This window comes from Miniopterus schreibersii (assembly GCF_964146895.1).
Source record: "Miniopterus schreibersii genome assembly, chromosome: 1".
NCBI lineage: Eukaryota > Metazoa > Chordata > Mammalia > Chiroptera > Miniopteridae > Miniopterus > Miniopterus schreibersii.
The window spans coordinates 86,441,499-86,460,940 of record NC_138101.1 but is presented as its reverse complement, the minus strand read 5'-3'; the positions used below and the strand labels follow the sequence as shown (position 1 = coordinate 86,460,940).

At 41.7% G+C, this 19,442-nt stretch overlaps 1 protein-coding gene across 3 annotated transcripts in view; it reads left to right on the top strand.

Moving 5' to 3' along the window:
• Positions 1-9,794: 9,794 nt before the first annotated feature.
• The window catches only part of SLC39A12 (solute carrier family 39 member 12), a 67,151-nt gene continuing 57,503 nt past the window's right edge, over positions 9,795-19,442 (top strand). The window contains exons 1-3 of one of the 3 annotated variants that reach the window (XM_081145619.1): positions 9,795-9,955; positions 10,821-11,166; positions 18,600-18,768. In XM_081145619.1, the coding sequence (XP_081001745.1) occupies positions 11,141-11,166; positions 18,600-18,768 (195 nt within the window). In that variant the 5' untranslated portion in view covers positions 9,795-9,955; positions 10,821-11,140. Of the gene's footprint in view, positions 9,956-10,820; positions 11,167-18,486; positions 18,769-19,442 lie in introns of all 3 variants that reach the window. The other 2 variants (XM_081145617.1, XM_081145618.1) reach the window with 2 other exon arrangements.

The window sequence follows — 19,442 nt, the reverse complement described above, 5'->3', positions numbered from 1 at the left end:
AAATTATATGGACCTGGGCAGAACCCTAGATCTTTGTGAAAAGAGCCATTTTTCCATGCTGTGGGCAATAATGGAAAATTGTTTATCCTCATGGAGACTCCCATCTCATAAAAATGTCAGTTTCTCTGGGTCAAAGTTGGCTCATCTTATAAAAGGGAGCAAATGGAAACCTTCTAATGCTCATGACCATCATAACTCTGTAATTCGGTTTTATTCTCTTGAGAAGTGAAAGAGCAGAAGAAACCTCATCAGCTTCTCTGAGAAAAATTATAATAAATACTTCAAAAAGAATTGTCTCTTATTTTTCAACTTTCTGGAAATCAGACTCAAACTTGGCTATAAAGGTAATAGGGAAACTGATTAAGTACCCCTCATATGCCAGGCACAGTGGCACATATTCAAATGAATTCCAGATGGTCCTGCAGTGTGTTGTGCTGACTGCCATGTGCCACCCTAGGGGCTTATTCTCAAACTCATAGGCCCTGGCTCTTGAGCTGGTGGGGTCAGAGAAAGGGGACTTGGAGTTTCCAGTGGAGGAGAAGGGAGGGTACAAGATCGATAGTCTCTAGGAAGCTACTTCTCTGAATATGACAGTTTGTCCATCTGGCAAGGTTTGACTCCCTAAAGGAGAAACCCAGCTAAGAGATGGGCCAAACCTCTGCAGTCTCTACATGTTTTATGTTATTGATTTGGGTCTCATAATAAAAAGGCCTGAGTTTTTTCTGGATGTGTCTAGGCTTCTCTTGGGGCCTTTGCTGCCATGTGTCAGTAGAAAGTAACTAGAGATGGTTGATGTGCGGATTGTTTTTGTTAGAAGAGTGTTCCCGTAGTCTGTGTACCCTGCCAGCCCCCTGCCTCTGCTGTGGGCCACCTCCCAGGTGGACTGCAGCCCAGCTGGCACACCTGTGCTGGTCTCAAGCACCTGTAGTGTATGTGTCACAAAGCAGGTACTGGGGCTCCTCTATCCACAGGACTACCCCTCACCCAGTGTGGACCCCACAGCCAAACCTTCAGACATGATGGAAGCAGACTCAGTTTAGGACCTTTACCTGAGCAGCTGGCACAGACTCGAGCCACTGCCAAGCAACAGAGTCTGACACAATCTCCAGATGGCCTCAGCCAACTGGAACTCCTGAAGCCACAGCTTTCCTCTGAGTGTCCCCTCAGGGTGTGTCTAGTCATGGTGCATGTTTTGCTTCCTCATTGTTCTTGTTCAAAAGGCATGTTTCTTCCTTGAAAGTCAGCAAAATCTCAATACTCTGGTTTCTGTGCAGGCAGAGAAGAGCAGGGGGAACAAGTTTAGGGAAGCCAGGCAGTATCAGGTAACCTTCCTGAGGTTGATCTTCGGAGAATCCAAGCCACTGTGTTCTTTTGGACTATCTTCAACCAAGTGTATTCCCCAGTGCCAAGCCTCAAGATATCAAAGAACCACTTACAAAATCCTCCCACCCTCATAAAAAAGCAGAATGATTTAGCCAAGAGGGCATCTCAGCCAATACATATCACAGAGGCTGAGACAAAAATCGGGAAGAAAAAAAAAAGCCTAAAGAGAACGAGAGTGTGTTCTTGGTGGAAACAGCCACAGTCACTCCTCTAACAATTCTCATTATCAACCAAAGGAAACTTGATAGCTGCCATAGACCCTTGAAAAGTCACAGAAAAGGCAAAAAAGTGAAAAATGTGGTGTTTCAATGACTATAAGAGATACAGAGCCTGAGTAGCCATCAACATCTATCATTCATGCATTTTTCAGCTCTGACTGTTCTCTCCAACTAACGGAATTTCACTTTCCTCTGTATCTGATATTAAAGTGTCAAGTAGTAAAATTCTGTGACACTTGAGAATGTAAGCTACAAACTCAAAAGCTGTTGCTGGGACCTAGCCAAGGGCAAGTGGTCACACACACACACTCTGCTCTTCTGAACATACCAATCATATCTCAGCTCCCCAAGCATTTGACACATCTGCAAAAGGTGTCACCCTGGAGACAGTAGCAAGCTATGTCGTAGTTAGCACAGAAAGCAGAACTGCAGTTATCTGGTTGAGCTGGGGGCCAAAACCACTATCACAGGGATGATCAACAGCATCACCCCATGGGATTCATGTCTAAGACAGTGATCACCACTAGGGCATGAAGAGTCAAGTCAACAGCCAATGTACCCATACTGATCCTGGAGGTGAAGACCACTCCCAATATCACACGGAGACCATCAAACCTTACAACTTCAACAAGGAGGTTGACATATTATGCAGATGATCATTATTATTATAAATGGATCATATTTATTTAAAAAATTCCAGATTATTGATGACAAAAAAATCTAGGGTTGAAGCCACTCTCAATACTGTCTTGGCAGAGCTTATAAAGAAGCTGAAGATGCCATCAGGCCTCCATGGCCCCCGCATGTGGTTAGGGATTCACACAGCACTTGCTGTGCATGCTCTTACCATAGCACTACCCTGTTGCGTTCTGTGGGAATGCAGAATTCCAACAGACTTTCTTCCTCTGACGAACTGCAACTGTGGGCAATGATCATGTCCCCTTCGCCACTGTATCACTAACATAGAGTGACATGGGTAGACACTAAATAAATATCTGAGTATGATACCATGAAAATATATGTCTTGCTTAACCCTCCTCAAGCACTTCCTATGTGCTGTATGAAAGTTATTAATTGTATAGCTGTTTAACTTACATAAATTCTCCCAGCAGCTCCACGAAGGTAAGTTTCTACTGTTATCCTCACTTCATAGTTGAGAGATCGGTTAGAAAGTTGATCATCAGAGGGTTGGGGAGTGGTTCCAGAAGAGTGTGTGGGGAGAAGGTGCGAAGGCCAAAAGGCACAGAGTGGACAAGACGGAGGCTGACTCCTCGAGGTGGGGCTGCCCCATTTCTTGGCTCCCAGCCTTTACAAACCCCTTGTTGAGATTATCTTTTTCTTTTTCTTTCAGCTCTCCAAAGTTTAATTAAAAGGAAATTCTTGGATTGAGTTCATTTTCTTATTGAATTTTGTTCACTAAAAACAAAGTACTACCCTTTCTCTTTAATCAGAGTGAGCAATTCCCTCTCTTTGTATTGGGGTTGTTTGGGGTGGGCCAGGGTCTGTCACTTAGACCAAGCGCATGGGAGAGCAGGGCCTTGATACCACAGAGCTGTGTATGTCACACAGGCTATAACAATAATGGGCACATAGCAGGTTTTAAACCTGTGCTAGCTGAATTAAGTTATTTGTTGAATTAAAGGTTTTCTCAAAATTATTTCTGGAAAATGTACTGTTAAGGAAACTTTCATTAATAAACGGTAAGAATAACTCTCATTTATTTTCTAACATTAACCATTCTGGGATTATTTATTTTTTAAAAATACCTCTGTATTTCCTACCCTATTGAATCAGAATTAAAGTTTCAGCGCACCTCTGTGTCAGGGCTTTTGCACAGAGAAGGCAGAACTGTAGGTGATCAAAGGCTCTTCCTGTCCTTTAGAAGAGCCAACTTTCATAAAAGACATTATGCCAGGAATCCCTGAGGATGAGGGGAGAGAAGGAAGCATCTCTGAGAGAAGACAGAGAAAGAAGGAAAAAGCACTCTCACAGGCACTGGGTCCAGTGAGGACCAGAGACTAACTCACTACATTGAAGTGGTCCCCTGGGGTGACAAGGCTTCAGAGGCATGCCTAAAATAGGGACAGAAGGGTGTCCAGTCTTGGCAAAGATTTGGATCCCCACATGTAGCTTGGGAAAGCAGAGACAGTGAACAAAAGCAGACCACAGGGGTAAGGATGACCTTTTACATGTCTGAAGACATAGCATTGTTGTGTCTAGATATGCAAGTGCTTGCATTGGGTGCAAATCAACAGAAAACTGGACAAAAAGCATCTCAATTCAACCAAAACTCCAAGCACAGGCAGCCAGGACTCCTATGGTGACATGGACAATACCTCCAGGGCCCAGGCTCCTTCCTCTGTCTTCCTGCTCCTTCAGCTTGAGTGGGGAGGGCCTTGTTCTCTTGCTCCTTACCTCACGGGGCCATGTGTGGTGTCGCTTCTATGATCCAGGAAAGAGGCCCTCTTTGATGTCCCCAACAAACTTCCACTCACATTGACCTCAAAACTGTGCCATGTGAACCTCACTTCTAATGAGTTTGGAAAAGTGAGGGGTTTTAGTTGGGCACTTTGCTGTCTCAAATAAATGGATTAAGGAGGAATGAATATAGGGTGGAGTTAACAAAGTCTGTCACAGAAAGAACCAAGGAAAGACAAGAAAAATGAAGGGAGAAAGTAGCAAGAAGGGTAGAAATTAATGCCACGGAAAGCAAGCTATAATGAGGATCATCGAAGCCAAACTAAAAGGTGAATTTTTTTAAAAAATATATCTTTATTGATTTCAGAGAGAGGAAAGGAGGGGGAGAGAGAGCAAAACATCAATGATGAGAGAGTCATTGATCAGCTGCCTCCTGCACAACCCCGACTGGGGATCGAGCCCGTAACCCGGGCATGTGCCCTGACCGGGAATCGAACCCCGATTGCCTGGATCCTAGGTCGATGCTCAACCGCTGAGCCACGCCCGGCCGGGCTAAAAGGTGAATTTTTGAAATGACTAATAAAATAGACGCATCTGACGAACAATATAATGAGTAAAAATACTGAGCTTCAAAATAATGCATATAACATGATCCAAATGATGTTAAAAGAATAAAGCAAAAGAAGCTATAAGATAACAGATATTAATACCTATTTTCTCTGGTGGAGAGGCCACATTTAAAAAAATTTTCTTAGCTATTTTCTGTAGTTTTTTTTAAAGTTAGTGATCATAGATGACTTTTATAAAGAGAAGAAAAATATTCTTTAAAAGTTGCACATAAAGTTTTCTAAAAGTCATTTTTACTATCAGCTTCCAAATCAGACAACCTAAAGGTCTAAATTTAAAACAATTGACATTTCCTAACTGTTGGAAATCCAGTGATGTTGGCCGTGTCACAGAATCAGAAGACGTGGAAGATGAGTCCCTTGCCTGTAGGAGCTGCGTTTTCAGTGGAATATTCTCTTCTCCTTTAAGAAAACAGGTTAGCGAAGGAGCAGCATTTATTTCAAATGTCGAGGGAGTAGCCTGTTAAGAATCACAGAAGAGGAGAGCCTGTTTCTATTTGTTTTAAAGCTCTATATTTAAAAATTTTTTTTTTTCTTTGAGAATTTTTGGGCTGAAGAGGCTTTGGGGAGACAGCAAAAAACAAAATGTAGCCGACTATTTCCTTGATAATGGGCTCTTGGCTGATTCCTTTGTGTATCCCCTGCCCTGCATTGTAAAAAGAGGCTTGGACTGACAAATAAAAACACGGGGTGGCATCACAGCTGACAGTTGCTTAGTCGTACAGTAAGCCCTCGATTTTGCGGACCCTAATTTAATGAACTTCAGATTTAAGGAACAAAATTTCTGGTCCATATGTCACATGTGAAAATTAACACCCTGTTAATTTTAAAATGTTTTTAACTAAGATTTGCTTATAATTAAATTAACAGGGTTTTTTGTTATTAAGTCACTGTTATTTTTAACATATTTTAGTGAATAGCCCATATGTTGGAAAAAACATTATAGTAATTTCGTCAACATAAATAAATATTACATATCTACAACTATAGTCTATATATTTAAATCCAAGAGTCCCACTTGTAAACAATGTTCTGCAAATGATTAGCACGTGATTACACTGCACCGTACTCCTTAAATGACTCTGTCGTCACGTGGCATGACTGCAGCAGTGTCATGTGTGCCAGCCAAGGTTCCTCCTCGCACTAAGCCACGCCTCAGCCGTGTGCATTTGTTTACTCACCGTGACTGGTGAGTGCACGCATTTACTAGATCTTTTCAGTATAAATTTAAAGTTTCTGTAATACATATAGAAAACTTTTCTGTGAAGTTAAACTTTACATACATACTTAAATTACACAAATGTGTCTACATAAGTAAAAACAGGTAAACTAATTTGTCAGTATTTTAACGTACACATTTGGAAAACCTACTTTATTATATAATAGATTTTTGGCTTTAACTAACATCCCTTAGCCCGAATTAGTCCGTTATATTGAGGTTTTACTGTATAAGCACCGACTTTGATGTGCACAGGCCCAGATTTCCAGTGGCACCTATAAGCTGTGTGACCCTGGGTATTTCTGAAACGTACGGTGAGAAGTTCATTAGGCTCAACTGATATTACATGAGAAAATATACGTGAAGTTGCTTAGCACAGTGCCCCAGCATAAAAAAACACTCAAAAATGTTAATAAATATTTATAATAATTATTTAGAGAGGTCAGTGTCCTGGAAAAGAGGAAGAAGTTGGTGCAAAGGGGCACACGGAGAGAGGCTAGGCCCAGAGGTAGCTCATATTATGAGTTGTAGGACCTCATATTACTGCCAGAGATGGTCCCATAGGGGTAGGCCAGACACAGAGCACATGCAACCCTGCCACCAGCCCAGAGCCTCCTTTCCTCAGGACATTTGCTGGAAAATAAATAAATAATTTAATACATTGTAATTAAAATTAATACATAAATCTGTAATGATTATAGAAGTGAATGATGACCTCTAGAGTTGTACAGTGCCCAACCTGCAAAACTGTAGAGGGCAGGCAGCCCTGAACTATACACACAAGAGGACTCTACCCTTGTTTTAATTCTTCCTAAGTTGCTACGGTCTTGTATTTTATGTTTCCTGGTGGGCCCCTTTAAATTCTTCCTAGGTCAAGGCAGGGTGCATATGTAAACATACTATATGGACATGAGAAGGACATTTGAAACTCAGGGCACAACTAAAGGCAAAGAGTCAGAACTGAATGAAGAACAGATTGATCAGTGCCCGCCTCCCCTCTTCCCTCCTGCCTCCCAGCCACTATATCTTCCTGTGACAGCACAACTAAGTGTCTGCATGGCAGGAGAAACTGCATCCCGTGAGACTGCTCCCCTCTGAGGCTAACTGCCATATGAGTATCAATCAGGAGTAAATTAGCGCCTTCTTTACACAGCTTGTGCGTTAACATGTGAAACTCATTACCCCCAGAAGTTGGTTTGGATTACGAAAGTAACCGTGTTTAAGAAAGGCTGATTTCAGGCTTGCTGGGGAAACAGGCAGGGTGGGTGCTTGGAGTTAGAGCTAAAACTCAAAGTTAAGCAAAGAAGCTGCTGCTGCCATGTTCAGCTATTTTGTTTCCTTCTTACTCCTATTTTTTGTCATTTGCCCGCCAGCCCTTCGTGGCTTTGCCTGCCTCAGAGCCTGTATCCGGGGCTTCTCCCTGACCCTCCACATTGCTGTCTCCCCCTGGAACAGGAATAGGAACCTGGTTGGTGCCTGAATTGTAGGTTTGACTGTGAAGGTGGAACAACTTGGGGGCAAGCAGAGCAGGTACTGGCTTGTGACAATGAGAGGAAGCTCACTTGGGGAGTTTTGGGGCTTATGGTTATGATGGTGGAGGTGCTGGTAGTCCCTGAGACTAGTGAATGATGTTAGAAGATTCCTGGGGGAGATGACTCCCTGGGCCCTGTTACAGGAAATCTGACACCAGGAAATATGAGACTTCCAGGATGGATATCAGCACAGGGCAATCAGGAAAAAGGTCCCAAAGTCTCAGCAGAGGAACTGCCCTGCTAGTACTGGTCACAGGAAATCAGAATCTAGTTCTGTGGCAACTGGGCAGGTTCTACAGTGGGACTTGGGCAGGGATGGCCAATTTTAGGACCTGTTAATTGAAGCTGGGCCAGAAAGTGAGGGTGTAATTCCAGAACCAAGGTCCTGAGCCTGTTCCCTCCTCACTTCTCTGTCTCCCCTGGATCTACAGCTGGAAGGTCTTGACCAATTCCTTGCTCCTCTGTTGGGCTGACCATTCTGGACTCCAAATCCAGTTAATCTCATTGTGACAGGGAATGAATGTGATATACTACTTATATTTGTCTGACTGGCCATAGAATAGTACTAAAATAAGAATATTTTAGTAACTAACAAGGTAAGCTTATAAAATTTATAAAAGCTACCAATGTTAATCTTAGTAAATGTTAAACCCAGCTTGTTACTCTAAACTGATTTTTCTCTCAAAACTAGAGCTCGTATGTTGAAAGTTTCTTCAGTATACTTTACAGTTCAAGAGTCTCCATTCCTGTGTGAAGCTAGGAAGCAGCCTGGCCTCAAGGTCCAGTTGACACCGACCACTCAGTCAACAGGAATTCAGCTGTCAGAAAGCCCAGATGGCTAACTCAAAAGAGATCCATATCAAGGCCTATGGGAAGACATTCTGCATAGCCTATATATCCTGCACATCCTACATGAAATCTTACGCTAACCAGAAAAATAACCTTGATTAAATAACATATAATGAACAGTACTTTTCCCTTTGTCAGAAAACAGGATGTATACCTTAAAACAAAGGCCAGGTTAGTCATGCCTGCCATTAATCACTAACAAACTTTGGGATTTGTTTTTTTTTTTTTTTTTTTTTTTTGAGCATATTGCAGAAACCGGCTGTTCTGAATCTTGCCTGGGCCTAGGGTGACTTGAATACAAGACTTCAGCTGACATTAAAGATCTGTATCTTGACCAGCAAGAACACTGTCTGCACATCCACAGCCCCTCCCCCTGATTTCTTTGTTCTGCTTTCCCTGACCTTCCTGATAAAACCCCTGCCTGCACTGAGTTGTAAAGATGGACTTTGGGACAAGGGTCCCCCATCTTCTCAGGTGGCTGGCACTTGAATAAACCTCTTTCCTTCTCAATGGCACCTGTCTCACAAGTTTGGCTTTCATTGTGGCAGGCAGCCTGAATTACATTTGCTTTCATTACCACAGGCCAAGTCCCTTCCTGTGACATTTTAGATGAATCCAAATGCTCTGTGATATGGAATTAAAGAGAAGCCAGGCATTTTCCTGGAGCATTTGTGTCACCCATATTTTTATCAATTTTACCAGCATTCTTTTAGGATTATCTCACCCAACTGTTCCCACTTTTCATATCCAATTAGTGATTGAGGAAACTAATTATCCCAACTTCCTTCTCTTCTCCTTTCATCTGTCTCCTCACCAGTAGCCCCACTCCTTCCCTATGGATATGAACTCAGAAGTTTCTATCCATCTGCTCCATTCTGCAGAGTCATTTTGTGTTTCTACATACTTTGTGCCATTATGTGTACTCTTTGAAAGTCCATTTTAACTTCTCTTACCTTCCGTAAAGTTTACCACTTTGTTCTTTCAGCCATTTATTCACTAATAATTTATTGAGAGTCTGTTTTACAGAATCTGAAAGGCACTATGCAGTCAGTTCTACTGTAGACTTTGAGATCATAACATACACAGCTGACTAAAGTTCCCCCTCACATGCACTTACTTCACAGGTAAGAATTTTATTCTTGAAACAAATGCTTTTCTTCTCATTTGAAAATATCTACTTACAAATTTACAACCACGTTAGATCTTTTAAACTTCTGCACCTTGTAAAATAAATAAGATTCTAAATAGCCTATCTTTTTAACAAGTCCTTGGTTGGAGTGTGGATGAAATAGTTATCACAGAACCAACTGGAAGGAAAAAAATCTTAATATGATACTAAAAGCTTTCCATTCTGCAAGGTGAAATCCTTTGACTCAGATCTGCCCCTTAAAAGGCGAGTGACTGTAGATGACTCTCAGAAAATCAGTAAATATTAATATGAAAAAGTTGGGTTCCTGAACAACTTTTATTTGATTTTCCTGAAAACCTGCCAGACAGAAAGTTCTCACTTTTATCCACCTTCATTGTTACCTTCAGAGCAGCTCTCTCCATAGCAACTGAAAACTTCACTGGGCTGAAATAATCCTTTCTAGCTCCCAGCACACAGTCAAGGAATTTTAAAAACAGAGGACTTTGTAACCACAAAATACTCTCTGAGATTTAAAAGGCTGCAAAGCTCCAGATAAATAACCATTTGCCTTTCGTCCGAAGGTAAGTACTTGATTTAGCAATATTTGTATCCTCCTCTGTCATTTTTTAAATGCTAACCTAAGAATCTTAACCACCCCCACCACTTTTTTAAACCGCAAAAGTAATCCCAGTATCTTTGTTCCTATCCCACAGTCATTACTAGCTCATCTCTGGGCCAAGATCTGCCATGAGATGCTATTAACATTTTTCATTTCTTAAGCAGTTGTTTGAAGAGATTAATTTTTTCCAGAAAGCTGATTGGCTCTAAAGTTGTCCCCTCACCCCTTTAATGACCACAGAGTATGTGGATTTATTATGGCTCATTCGGATTTGAAACTCTTTTTTTTTTTTTAAAGATTGTTTGTACTTTTAATAAACTAAAACCTAAAAACTGACCAGTATTTTCTGAATGTTACGATTTTTCTTCTAGCACCCTTCTTTGCCTAAAATCTTCTCATTCTACATGACATTGGTAATTTTTAAAAATTTATTTTCTTGTTAGTTTATTTACATATTTCAATGATCAGGACCACAAACCATTGGGAGTTTTACTTAACAAGGAGATAAAATGAGGGTGTTTCTTGTCCCGGGTCCTAAGACTTATACCACCTGCAGAATGAACAGAGAAACTTATTTTCTTAATTTTTGACTCTAGGTTTAGTTCAGAGAGAGGCACTATAACAAAATTCTTGACTTTCCTACAGTTTGAAAGTCTACAACCACGATAGTTTCCCGGTGTTTGGGGTCAGAAATGACCTACAGACCCGACCCCCCGTTGTTCAGAAACAGCTTGTCATTGCAAATCAGCTTAGCCACCCAATTAATGAATCTTTTCAAACATGTTGTAGGCATAATAATTAAAGCCTTATTTTGCCCTTCGAAACAGAAATTCCTCTGGTTACAAGTTCACACCGTGAACACTAACCCACCTACGCCATCAAAGACTGACTCCAGGTAAAGAAAGAGTGGAAATGTGCTTTTGGACAAGGCTCTCAGTATTCTGGCTGCCACTGTTCCTTCTCTTCAGCCTTGCTCCCTCTACTGAGACAGAAAATCCCTCCACCCAGGACAGCAGCGGCACTTGGAGTCCTGGCCAACTGACAGAAGTACTCCGAGTTCTCTCTGCTGGCGACCACCCACCCCTGAACCACTCAAGAAGCCTCATCAAAACATTGTTGGAGAAAACTGGCTGCCCAAGGAGGACAAATGGAATGCAAGGAGGCTGCAGTCTGGTTAGTGCCATAGAATGGGATCAGGTACCAGGGCATGTGCAAAAGGGAGCAATGGATTCCCTAGCCCCTTCTGTAAATTACAGGCAACAGGAACCTTCCAGAAACCAAGTGCACAGTGCACTGTAACGTAATACTCCCCCCCATTTGGGAGACAAAAAGTCATTCAGTGTTCTGCCTAGAGCATTTAAAGACGGGGAGACTTTTCTTTTTTATTAAAATGGCAATGTTTATGTAAGCATTTCTAGAATCCTCCAGCAGGCTGGGAAGTATTGGTTTGTGAGTGTGTTCAGTTCTCTGTTCTTTCTGATTTACTAATCCCTTTTGTGAGTTTGCAGTGAACTTGTACATCATTGGTTAGATAGATGCTCTCTGTCTCATGTTGAATTTTTAAGTACTTTTTCCTGGATATCAATTAGCATTTTCTAATATTTTGCATGGTGGGTAATGAACTGGATAATCATCTTAAAAATACAGAATCTGAGCTGGGGAATAGAAGTACCATGTATGAAGCTAAAATGAGGCCTAGGGCACCTGAGGTCCAATTCCCAGCCTTCTCTTAGTCTAGCAAGTGACTCAAACCCTGAATTTACACCAGTGTGACCGGGGCAGATTTCACAAAATACTCCTGTGGGGTTTCCTCTTCTAGAGATTGAGATTGAATTTGCATACGATGGAATTTTAAAGAATTTCTGCAGGCTACTTTAATGTAAAATCAGCATTAGTGTGAGCTCAAAATGTCCCTACTAGGGTAGGTGGGTGGAGTGGTGGAGGAATTGACAGGAGCAAGACCCATGTCTTAAAATAACCACGAACAAAAACATGAATCACCATTCCTTTCCTGACTGATGAGATTCTTCCAAATGAACTGGCAAATAAATAAATAAGTGAAGATGCCAAACAATCAATAAGAGTAGCAAATAACTGCCCCCCAAAGTAAATTTTGGCAGACTTTCTCAATCCTACTTGGTTCTCGGGGAAATATTTCTGCCAAGTGCTTTGTTTTTCATGACAGAACAGTCTTGCTCATAGAATTTTTCTCTGCTCTGTGCAAACAATAAATAATTCGATAATTATACTATTCCCAAGGGCTCCCAGAGAAAACATGTGTTCTAATAGGCAACTCATCTGTGATGACATTAATTCATATATATAGCAACATAAGACTTCCCACTGGAAATAAGTAGGAGTCATATCTTATTAAATTCCTCTGAGACTTTGCTTCAGGGAAATGTTCTCTAATGATGACATGCCTTATTAAGGCTGGTTGAATATTAGTTTAGCTAGGGGGAATGTCAACATGCAAAATCATTTTGCACTTTTTGGTTCCTGTGACATTATTGAGAGTTTGGCTAAGTTAGCTTCCGTTTGAATTAGTTCCATTTCTAGGAGGTAAAACACTGTCTCTAATAGTTCTGCTCTCTTGCTGCTGCTATTTCTCTTTGGATGAGACTGAGGTTAAAAAAAAAAAGATGAATTTCAGATTAATCTTCTCAGGGGGTTACAGTTCATTTGAAGGAGCCACGAAATCTCCCCGTGTCATTCTTAATAAGTCAGGGAGAAACAGTGTCTGTTGATTACACAAACATCCACATCCTGGTGCAAATCACAGGAATCAGTTGTCATTGAATTTTTTTTGTCTTTTTAGGGAGTTTGTCCACTGAGAGGAAACATTCATATTAGAAATTTTGTGCTAAAAAAAAAAGGCAAAAGGGTGAGTTTATTTTCCCAAATATCTGAAAAAAGAGGAAAGTGGGGAGGAAAACAGTGTTCCCAATTTTACTTCAGGCCTAGGTACAGATTGAATACTTTTAAAAGAGAAACTGAAGCATTTGAGAGCACTGTGCATTTAAAAATGAATTTATTCAAGCTGCAGCCTTTGAAAATGGATAGTCTTGCCTGATTGTGGCTTTTTCTTTTTTTAATGAGAAGGGTCAGAATGGAGTTTTGATGAATTTAATGAGGGATTAAGTAACTCCAAAAGAATAAGTTCCACTTCAGTAATAATGAAAACCGTGACCCTACATGGGTTCCAGGTGCAGCGAAGGGAAAGGAACCTGGTGGTGTCTGAGCCAGCCGGCAATGCTCTGGCACCTTCCAGCTGTCGGGACGTGCAGAACCTCAGCTTCCTCACCTGTAGGACCAGGGACCGAGGTGGTGTTTCCTTCCTCGGGCTGCTTTCTGTGGGGACCACATGGCCATGTAGGAAGGAGCTTGGACACAGGAGCTCAGGCTTTCCCTGCCCCCTGACATTTCCTGTACCTCATGGAAATGTCCCATCCCCCTGTCCCAGGGACACTGGAGCAGTGTTTGTGGGTTACCTACAGTGCTGCTGAGAAATGAGACATGCCTCAACACCCCTCTCCTGCTGGTCCCCAGCCCTCCTCAACTGTCGCTGGAGCTTGGAGTTTCTAACCAAAATCTCCAGGCTATTCTCAGACCAATTCAGGGAACAGATTCTTTACGGATCTGCATTTAATTCACACCCCTCCCTCCATTTATCTAACTGTCGAGTGAAAAGTGTGAAAAGCATCAAGCTTTATCTTGTTTACCTAACAAGTTTATCTTAATTCTTCTCAGTTAAGACTTTTCTTTTTGGCAGTGAGAAATGCCACTAAATCTAGAACAGACCCACACAAAGCTGGTGCCTGCCATCAGCTGACATCCTTTCTGATCTCTGTTTGGGAGGAATAAAGAGAAATACAACTTCCCTCTTGTATTTTATAGTCAATTGTTAGCATCGCCCTACCCCTCTAAAAAACACCACCTTATAAAAATCTAAGAATTTAAAAGAGGTTAGTAGGTTTAGTCATAATTCCAAATCAAATTCTAAATATCTTTCAGCCTAAAACCCTTAAAGTTGATCCTGCAGGTCTGACAACTGCTTTGTTCATGTAGAAGAAGAAAGATTTCATGTAGCTTTTCGTCACCGAGGCTTTACCTGGAAGACATAAACAATGAACGAAGCTGAGTTAGGGGAAGGCAGTCTGATTGGGCTCCGGAGTGCTACAGAAGATAAGTGCCCAATATCTGAGTAGTCCATTTAGCTTAGTAAGGAGGGCTTCTCACATTTTAAACAGTCTTTTCCCAAAGTTTGGGCAATTTTTAAAACTAATTCCCAGAATCTGTTATCCCCCTTACACCTTACGCCTCCACCTGATAACATTAAAAGAAAAATCAATGGATTATTCCTGAAGGAATTCATTCTCCTTTAACAGAGTTATTTCACTGGAGTCAGAGCTTTGGACAGATCTTGATGCCTATGGGGTGCCAGTGTTTGCAAAGTTTTACTAAACATCCTTTACAAAACTCAACTGAGCCACTGAAAAAATGTAACAGCTAAAACTTGTGGTGATGAACTGACAATTCCAGTCCCCCCACAACTCCCCTCCCCACAGTGTTTTTTGTCACATCCATGCTCAGAAGGAAATTCACATTTTATTTTCTTTTTTTATAGTACATTTTAATGTTCTCCAATGCCAAAGTTTTATTTTTTTATATACATTTTAATGTTCTCCAACGCCAATCTTTTATTATTTATTTTTAAATATATCTTCACTGATTTCAGAGAGAGAAAGAGAGAGGGAGAGAGAGAGATAGAAACATCAATGATGAGAGAGTCATTGATCGGCTGCCTCCTGCACACCCCCAACTGGGGATCGAGCCCACAACCCGGGCATGTGCCCTGACCGGGAATCGAACCGGGATCTCCTGGATCCTAGGTCGATGCTCAACCACTAAGATACCCCGGCCAGGCTGGAAATTCACATTTTCTTACGTTAGCTCTTCTGATGCTCCCTACGACTCCTTTCCTCAAGCCATTACCTTCTGAATTAAGGGAACTTGTTTAAGATTCAAATATCACAAAAGAGCACAACGTTTTCAGCCCATAGTTATTTGATTCAAAGTCAAGCTTCCTTTCAGTGGGCTTAAAAAGGGGTAGGCTACATCTGTTTATTCAAGATGACCAAAAGCTCTAGTCTGACAAAATGAGCTGCTTCCACAGCTATTTAAAACTTTTAGGTCATAAACCGATTTACTTTCCAAATTGTATGCTTTTTATAAACCATTTCTGGAGTGAACGTCTGCAGGGTTATAGACCTTACCCTATTCTCTGCTGCCCCAGGTCACACCCCTCCTATTCCAGCCCTGGAAAGACACAAAGCAAGAGCACCGAGGAGGAGCTCAAATGGACAGGGTCTCAGGCACCTCGGATGGGATGATGGATGGACACACACACTGTGTGCTGCCAACCAGGCCCTGGCCACAGGGGCATGGTCTGAGGGCCTCCTGGTGGTCCTGTTCCTCATGCTCTGGATGTTCTTCATCCTACCTACCCGGCCCTGAACAGCCTGAACAGCACTTGGAAGTCTATGAACATGACCTCATTCAACCCTCCGGTTGTAAATTATTCTCATTAATAGAAATTAGAGCCTTACCAATCTGCTAGCCATTTCATTGACCAAATTTCTTCCTACTAAACAGGAGGGAGAGAAAATTATTGGGTGAGGGGCTGCATAGCAAGTAGGTAGGTGGTCGGTCCACAGCTTATCTTCTCCATGGCACAAAACAATGGAATAAAATCTATCATCAGCAGAGCAGGAATTAAGACTGGGCAGGTGCTATTAGCTGTGTGGCTTTAGGTATGTTACTTACCCTCTCTTACACTTAGTTTTTACATATGTTGTAGGTATACCTCCCTCAGATGGAAAACATAATTTATACTTGATTCTGTGTGGTATCCTTGCATACTGCATATAAATGTACCCACTAATTCATTATGCATTAAGTAACTGGGGAATTGGTATTCTAAGTGCTTTACTCTATGCAGAAATATTTGGTGGATTTTTACATAGACTGTGGGGATTTTGGTTTGGTTTGTTTTTTTTTGTTTAAAATAATGAAATGAAGTCCCCACCATCCAAAAAAGTAATCCCTGACACCTTTTCCAGAACCAATTAGACTTATACACTGAGCAGTGCCTAGATACATAAGTGCTTAGCACTGTCTTGGACACATGGCTTCTAATAACTGGTAGCTAATACCATCAATAGTTTGGTTTCAGGTTATTTGGTAAAAAGAATGTCTTTATTACACCTGTTTCCACTGATTCACCTCCATGGGTCTTGGTGTGATCCCTGCCAACAGCAACCAACCCATGGACTGTTCTCGTGGCCTACATCAGGAAGAGAACCACCGTGCGGTTTCAGTGATGAAGCTTAATATTCATCTGAAGAGTTGGTCTTGTTGGGAAGCCTGTCCCTCTGTTTGCTGAGTTCTAGTCCCTTGCAGTTGAGCTGGGGAGAGAGTGGAGTCTGTGGCTAGTGAAGGTGTGATTAATGCTTTCCTTTGGAGATGGCTGACATGTTTCTTTGTGACTCAGACACTTTATATCAGATGTTACCAGTGGGAGGCACAGCAGGCATGGGATTAGAACCACCCAAACTGCCACCTCAGAGAATAGTTTAAAAGATATTGTAGTAGCCTGGTCAGAGTGGCTCAGTTGGTTGAGTGTCGTCTTGTGCACTGAAAGGTTGCCAGTTCAGTCCCCAGTTGGGGCACATATGGAAGGCAACCAATTGATGTTTCTTTCTCACATCGATGTCCCCCCCCACTCTCTCTCTTCCCCTTCCTCTCTCTAAGCATGTCCTCTGGCGAGGATTTTAAAAATATATATTGTAGTAATATGATACTGTAATTATAGTGAGGGAGTGGGCAGAATGGGTGAAGGTGGTCAATGGTACAACCTTCCAGTTATAAGTCTTGGGGATATAATGTGGTGATCACTGTGCAATATATACAAATATTGAAACATTATTGTTATATACCTAAAACTAATATGTTATATGTCAATTATACCTCAATTTAAAAAAAGATATAATAAACTGTCCCACAGTGGGGCAAATTCCTCTGGGGCTCAGGCCTTGTATCCCTTGATGCCTTCAGTCTGAGGCTGGTGCCCTGTAATGGGTGCTTCTGGGATCCTGGGGGAATTCTCAGGAGCTCCCCAACTGTCTCAGGAAAGGCAGCCCCTGTCTTGCTGGGAAAGCTTCCCCTCAACAACCTCTAGGTCTATCTTTTTCCTCAATGTTCCGTCACATTACCCCAAAAACCTTTTGCCAGATTAAATGAGCCAGGTGTCTATGTATAGGCCATGAAATGAATAAAGCATCATGGAAACATTTTTAGCAATACTCTTAGGTAGGATAAAAGGCAGATGGCATTCATAAATTCCATTTTCACCTTCTAAGTGCCAGGCATTGTGCTAGATGCTGAGGCTGAACTGTGCACAAAGCAGACAAAGTCCAGACTTAACGCAACAATTGCTATCAAGGGGAAAGGGGGGAAAACAAGAAGATAATGTAATTTTAGAATCCTAGTGCTATGAAGAAAATAAAAAATGCTGTGTGCCAGGTTTGCCACCAGCTGCATGTGGCTCTTGGGCACTTGATATGTGGCTCATTTGTATTGTCATATACTGGTCACTTCAGAATACATGTCAAAGACTTAGCATGATAAAAGAATGCCAAATAGCTCATTAATAATTTTAAAAAATTTTTAATTACATGTTGAAATGACTCAGTTACACATAGAAATTTCAATAAAATATATTACGAAAATTAATTTCACCAGTTCCCTTTTACTTTTTAAAATGTGGCTACTAGAAAATTTGAAATGCCGTGTGTGGCTCATATCTGTGGCTTGCATTCTGTTTCTATTGAACAGCGCTGTGCTAGAGAACACAGGATTGCCGAGGGGCTTTCAGCTTCGGACAGTGTGTGCTGGAGACACCTATGAGAGGGTGGCACTTTAAGCTGAGACCAGAGAGGCAAGGGGAACAAGACAACCTGAGAGATGGTGGGAAAGAGCTTGGTGAATTGACAGAAAAATCACAGAGGCAGAAGTTTGGTGAGAAAGGTAGAGAGAAGCTAATATAAGGTAGGGGAAGTAAGATAGGCAGGAGCCAGACAGACGAAGGAGAAAATTATAAGGAGCTTGGGTTTCATCCTAAATGCAATGGGGCATTGTTTTCAAAGGCAAAGAGCTTGTTTCATTCATGGTATCAAATGGACAACTTGTGGCACTGTAGCTGGAGAGAGAGAGACTACTCTTAGGGAATAAGGACTTTCTGGGGGGGCATCATCGTTACATAAACATCCAACCATGACTTTCTTCTTTGGATCTGACTATTGGGCCTTCCCACTTTCCCCTCCTACTGATACAGTTATAAACAGTGGAAACTGTGGTCATCAGTGTCCTGGGACTATTTGTTAACCTTTGTTTCTGTTTTTGTCTTTGGTTTTTGCCCTTTTTTTTGCCCAGTGCTTTGAACCAGATGCCCTGTTGCTAATAGCTGGAGGAGATTTCGAAGACCAGCTCAGAGAGGAAGTGGTCCAGAGAGTTTCCCTTCTTCTCCTCTATTATATTATTCACAGGGAGGAGGTCTGCTCTTCAAAGCTCAGCATGAGAAATAAGGAGTATGCATTTTACCTGCACAGCCTCCTAAGCCTCAGGCAGGATGAAGACTCCCACTTCCTTTCACAGAACGAGACAGAAGATATCTTGGCTCTCACCAGGCAGTACTTTGACACTTCTCGAAGCCAGGTAAGAAAGGCAAAATCTCTAATGGACTCTGCCACTAAGATGCAGTCTCAGAGCCTTATTTTTCATTAATTATTTGTTGTTAAGACATTCAAGGACCTCTAAGAGAGGTAAGTATTTGTGTTTTTTTAGACATGGATGTTAGGTGACATCATTTAAAAATCTGAGTCTAAAATGGGAAATGTAGTGACTAATTATTATAAGATGAATTTGAGCCAGAAGTTGGGTGGGTTGGCAGGCCAGGTGACAGGGCAGCTCTCTTCTCCTGAGCCCCCACATTGAGCATGGAAGTAAGTGTGACTTACTGCTTTGGGTCAATCTCTAGGGACTGACCCTTAGTGGTCAGGGAACTGTGTCTATTTACCTTGCTTTCTGGCCAGGGAAGGAGAAGGCAGACCAGTTTGAGAGAGATAAATTTATTAGTGAATTTACCAAAGAAGCAGCTTGTAAAAAGCATGATTCATGACAGTCAGCACAGACGGTATGTCTTTTGTGACTTTCAATTTGCGCTGCCTACGTTCGGGGATCCCTTCAAGAGCTTTTCTTCGTTCACAGTTCCTACTGTTAGGAAACGGGCCCCTGGTCTCTTTCTGCCTTCATTACTATCCCAGCAAAAGCTGGCCTTCCAATTACCTTTCTTCTTTCCTCTTTGCAGTGTGAGGTTTCAGTAGATAAAG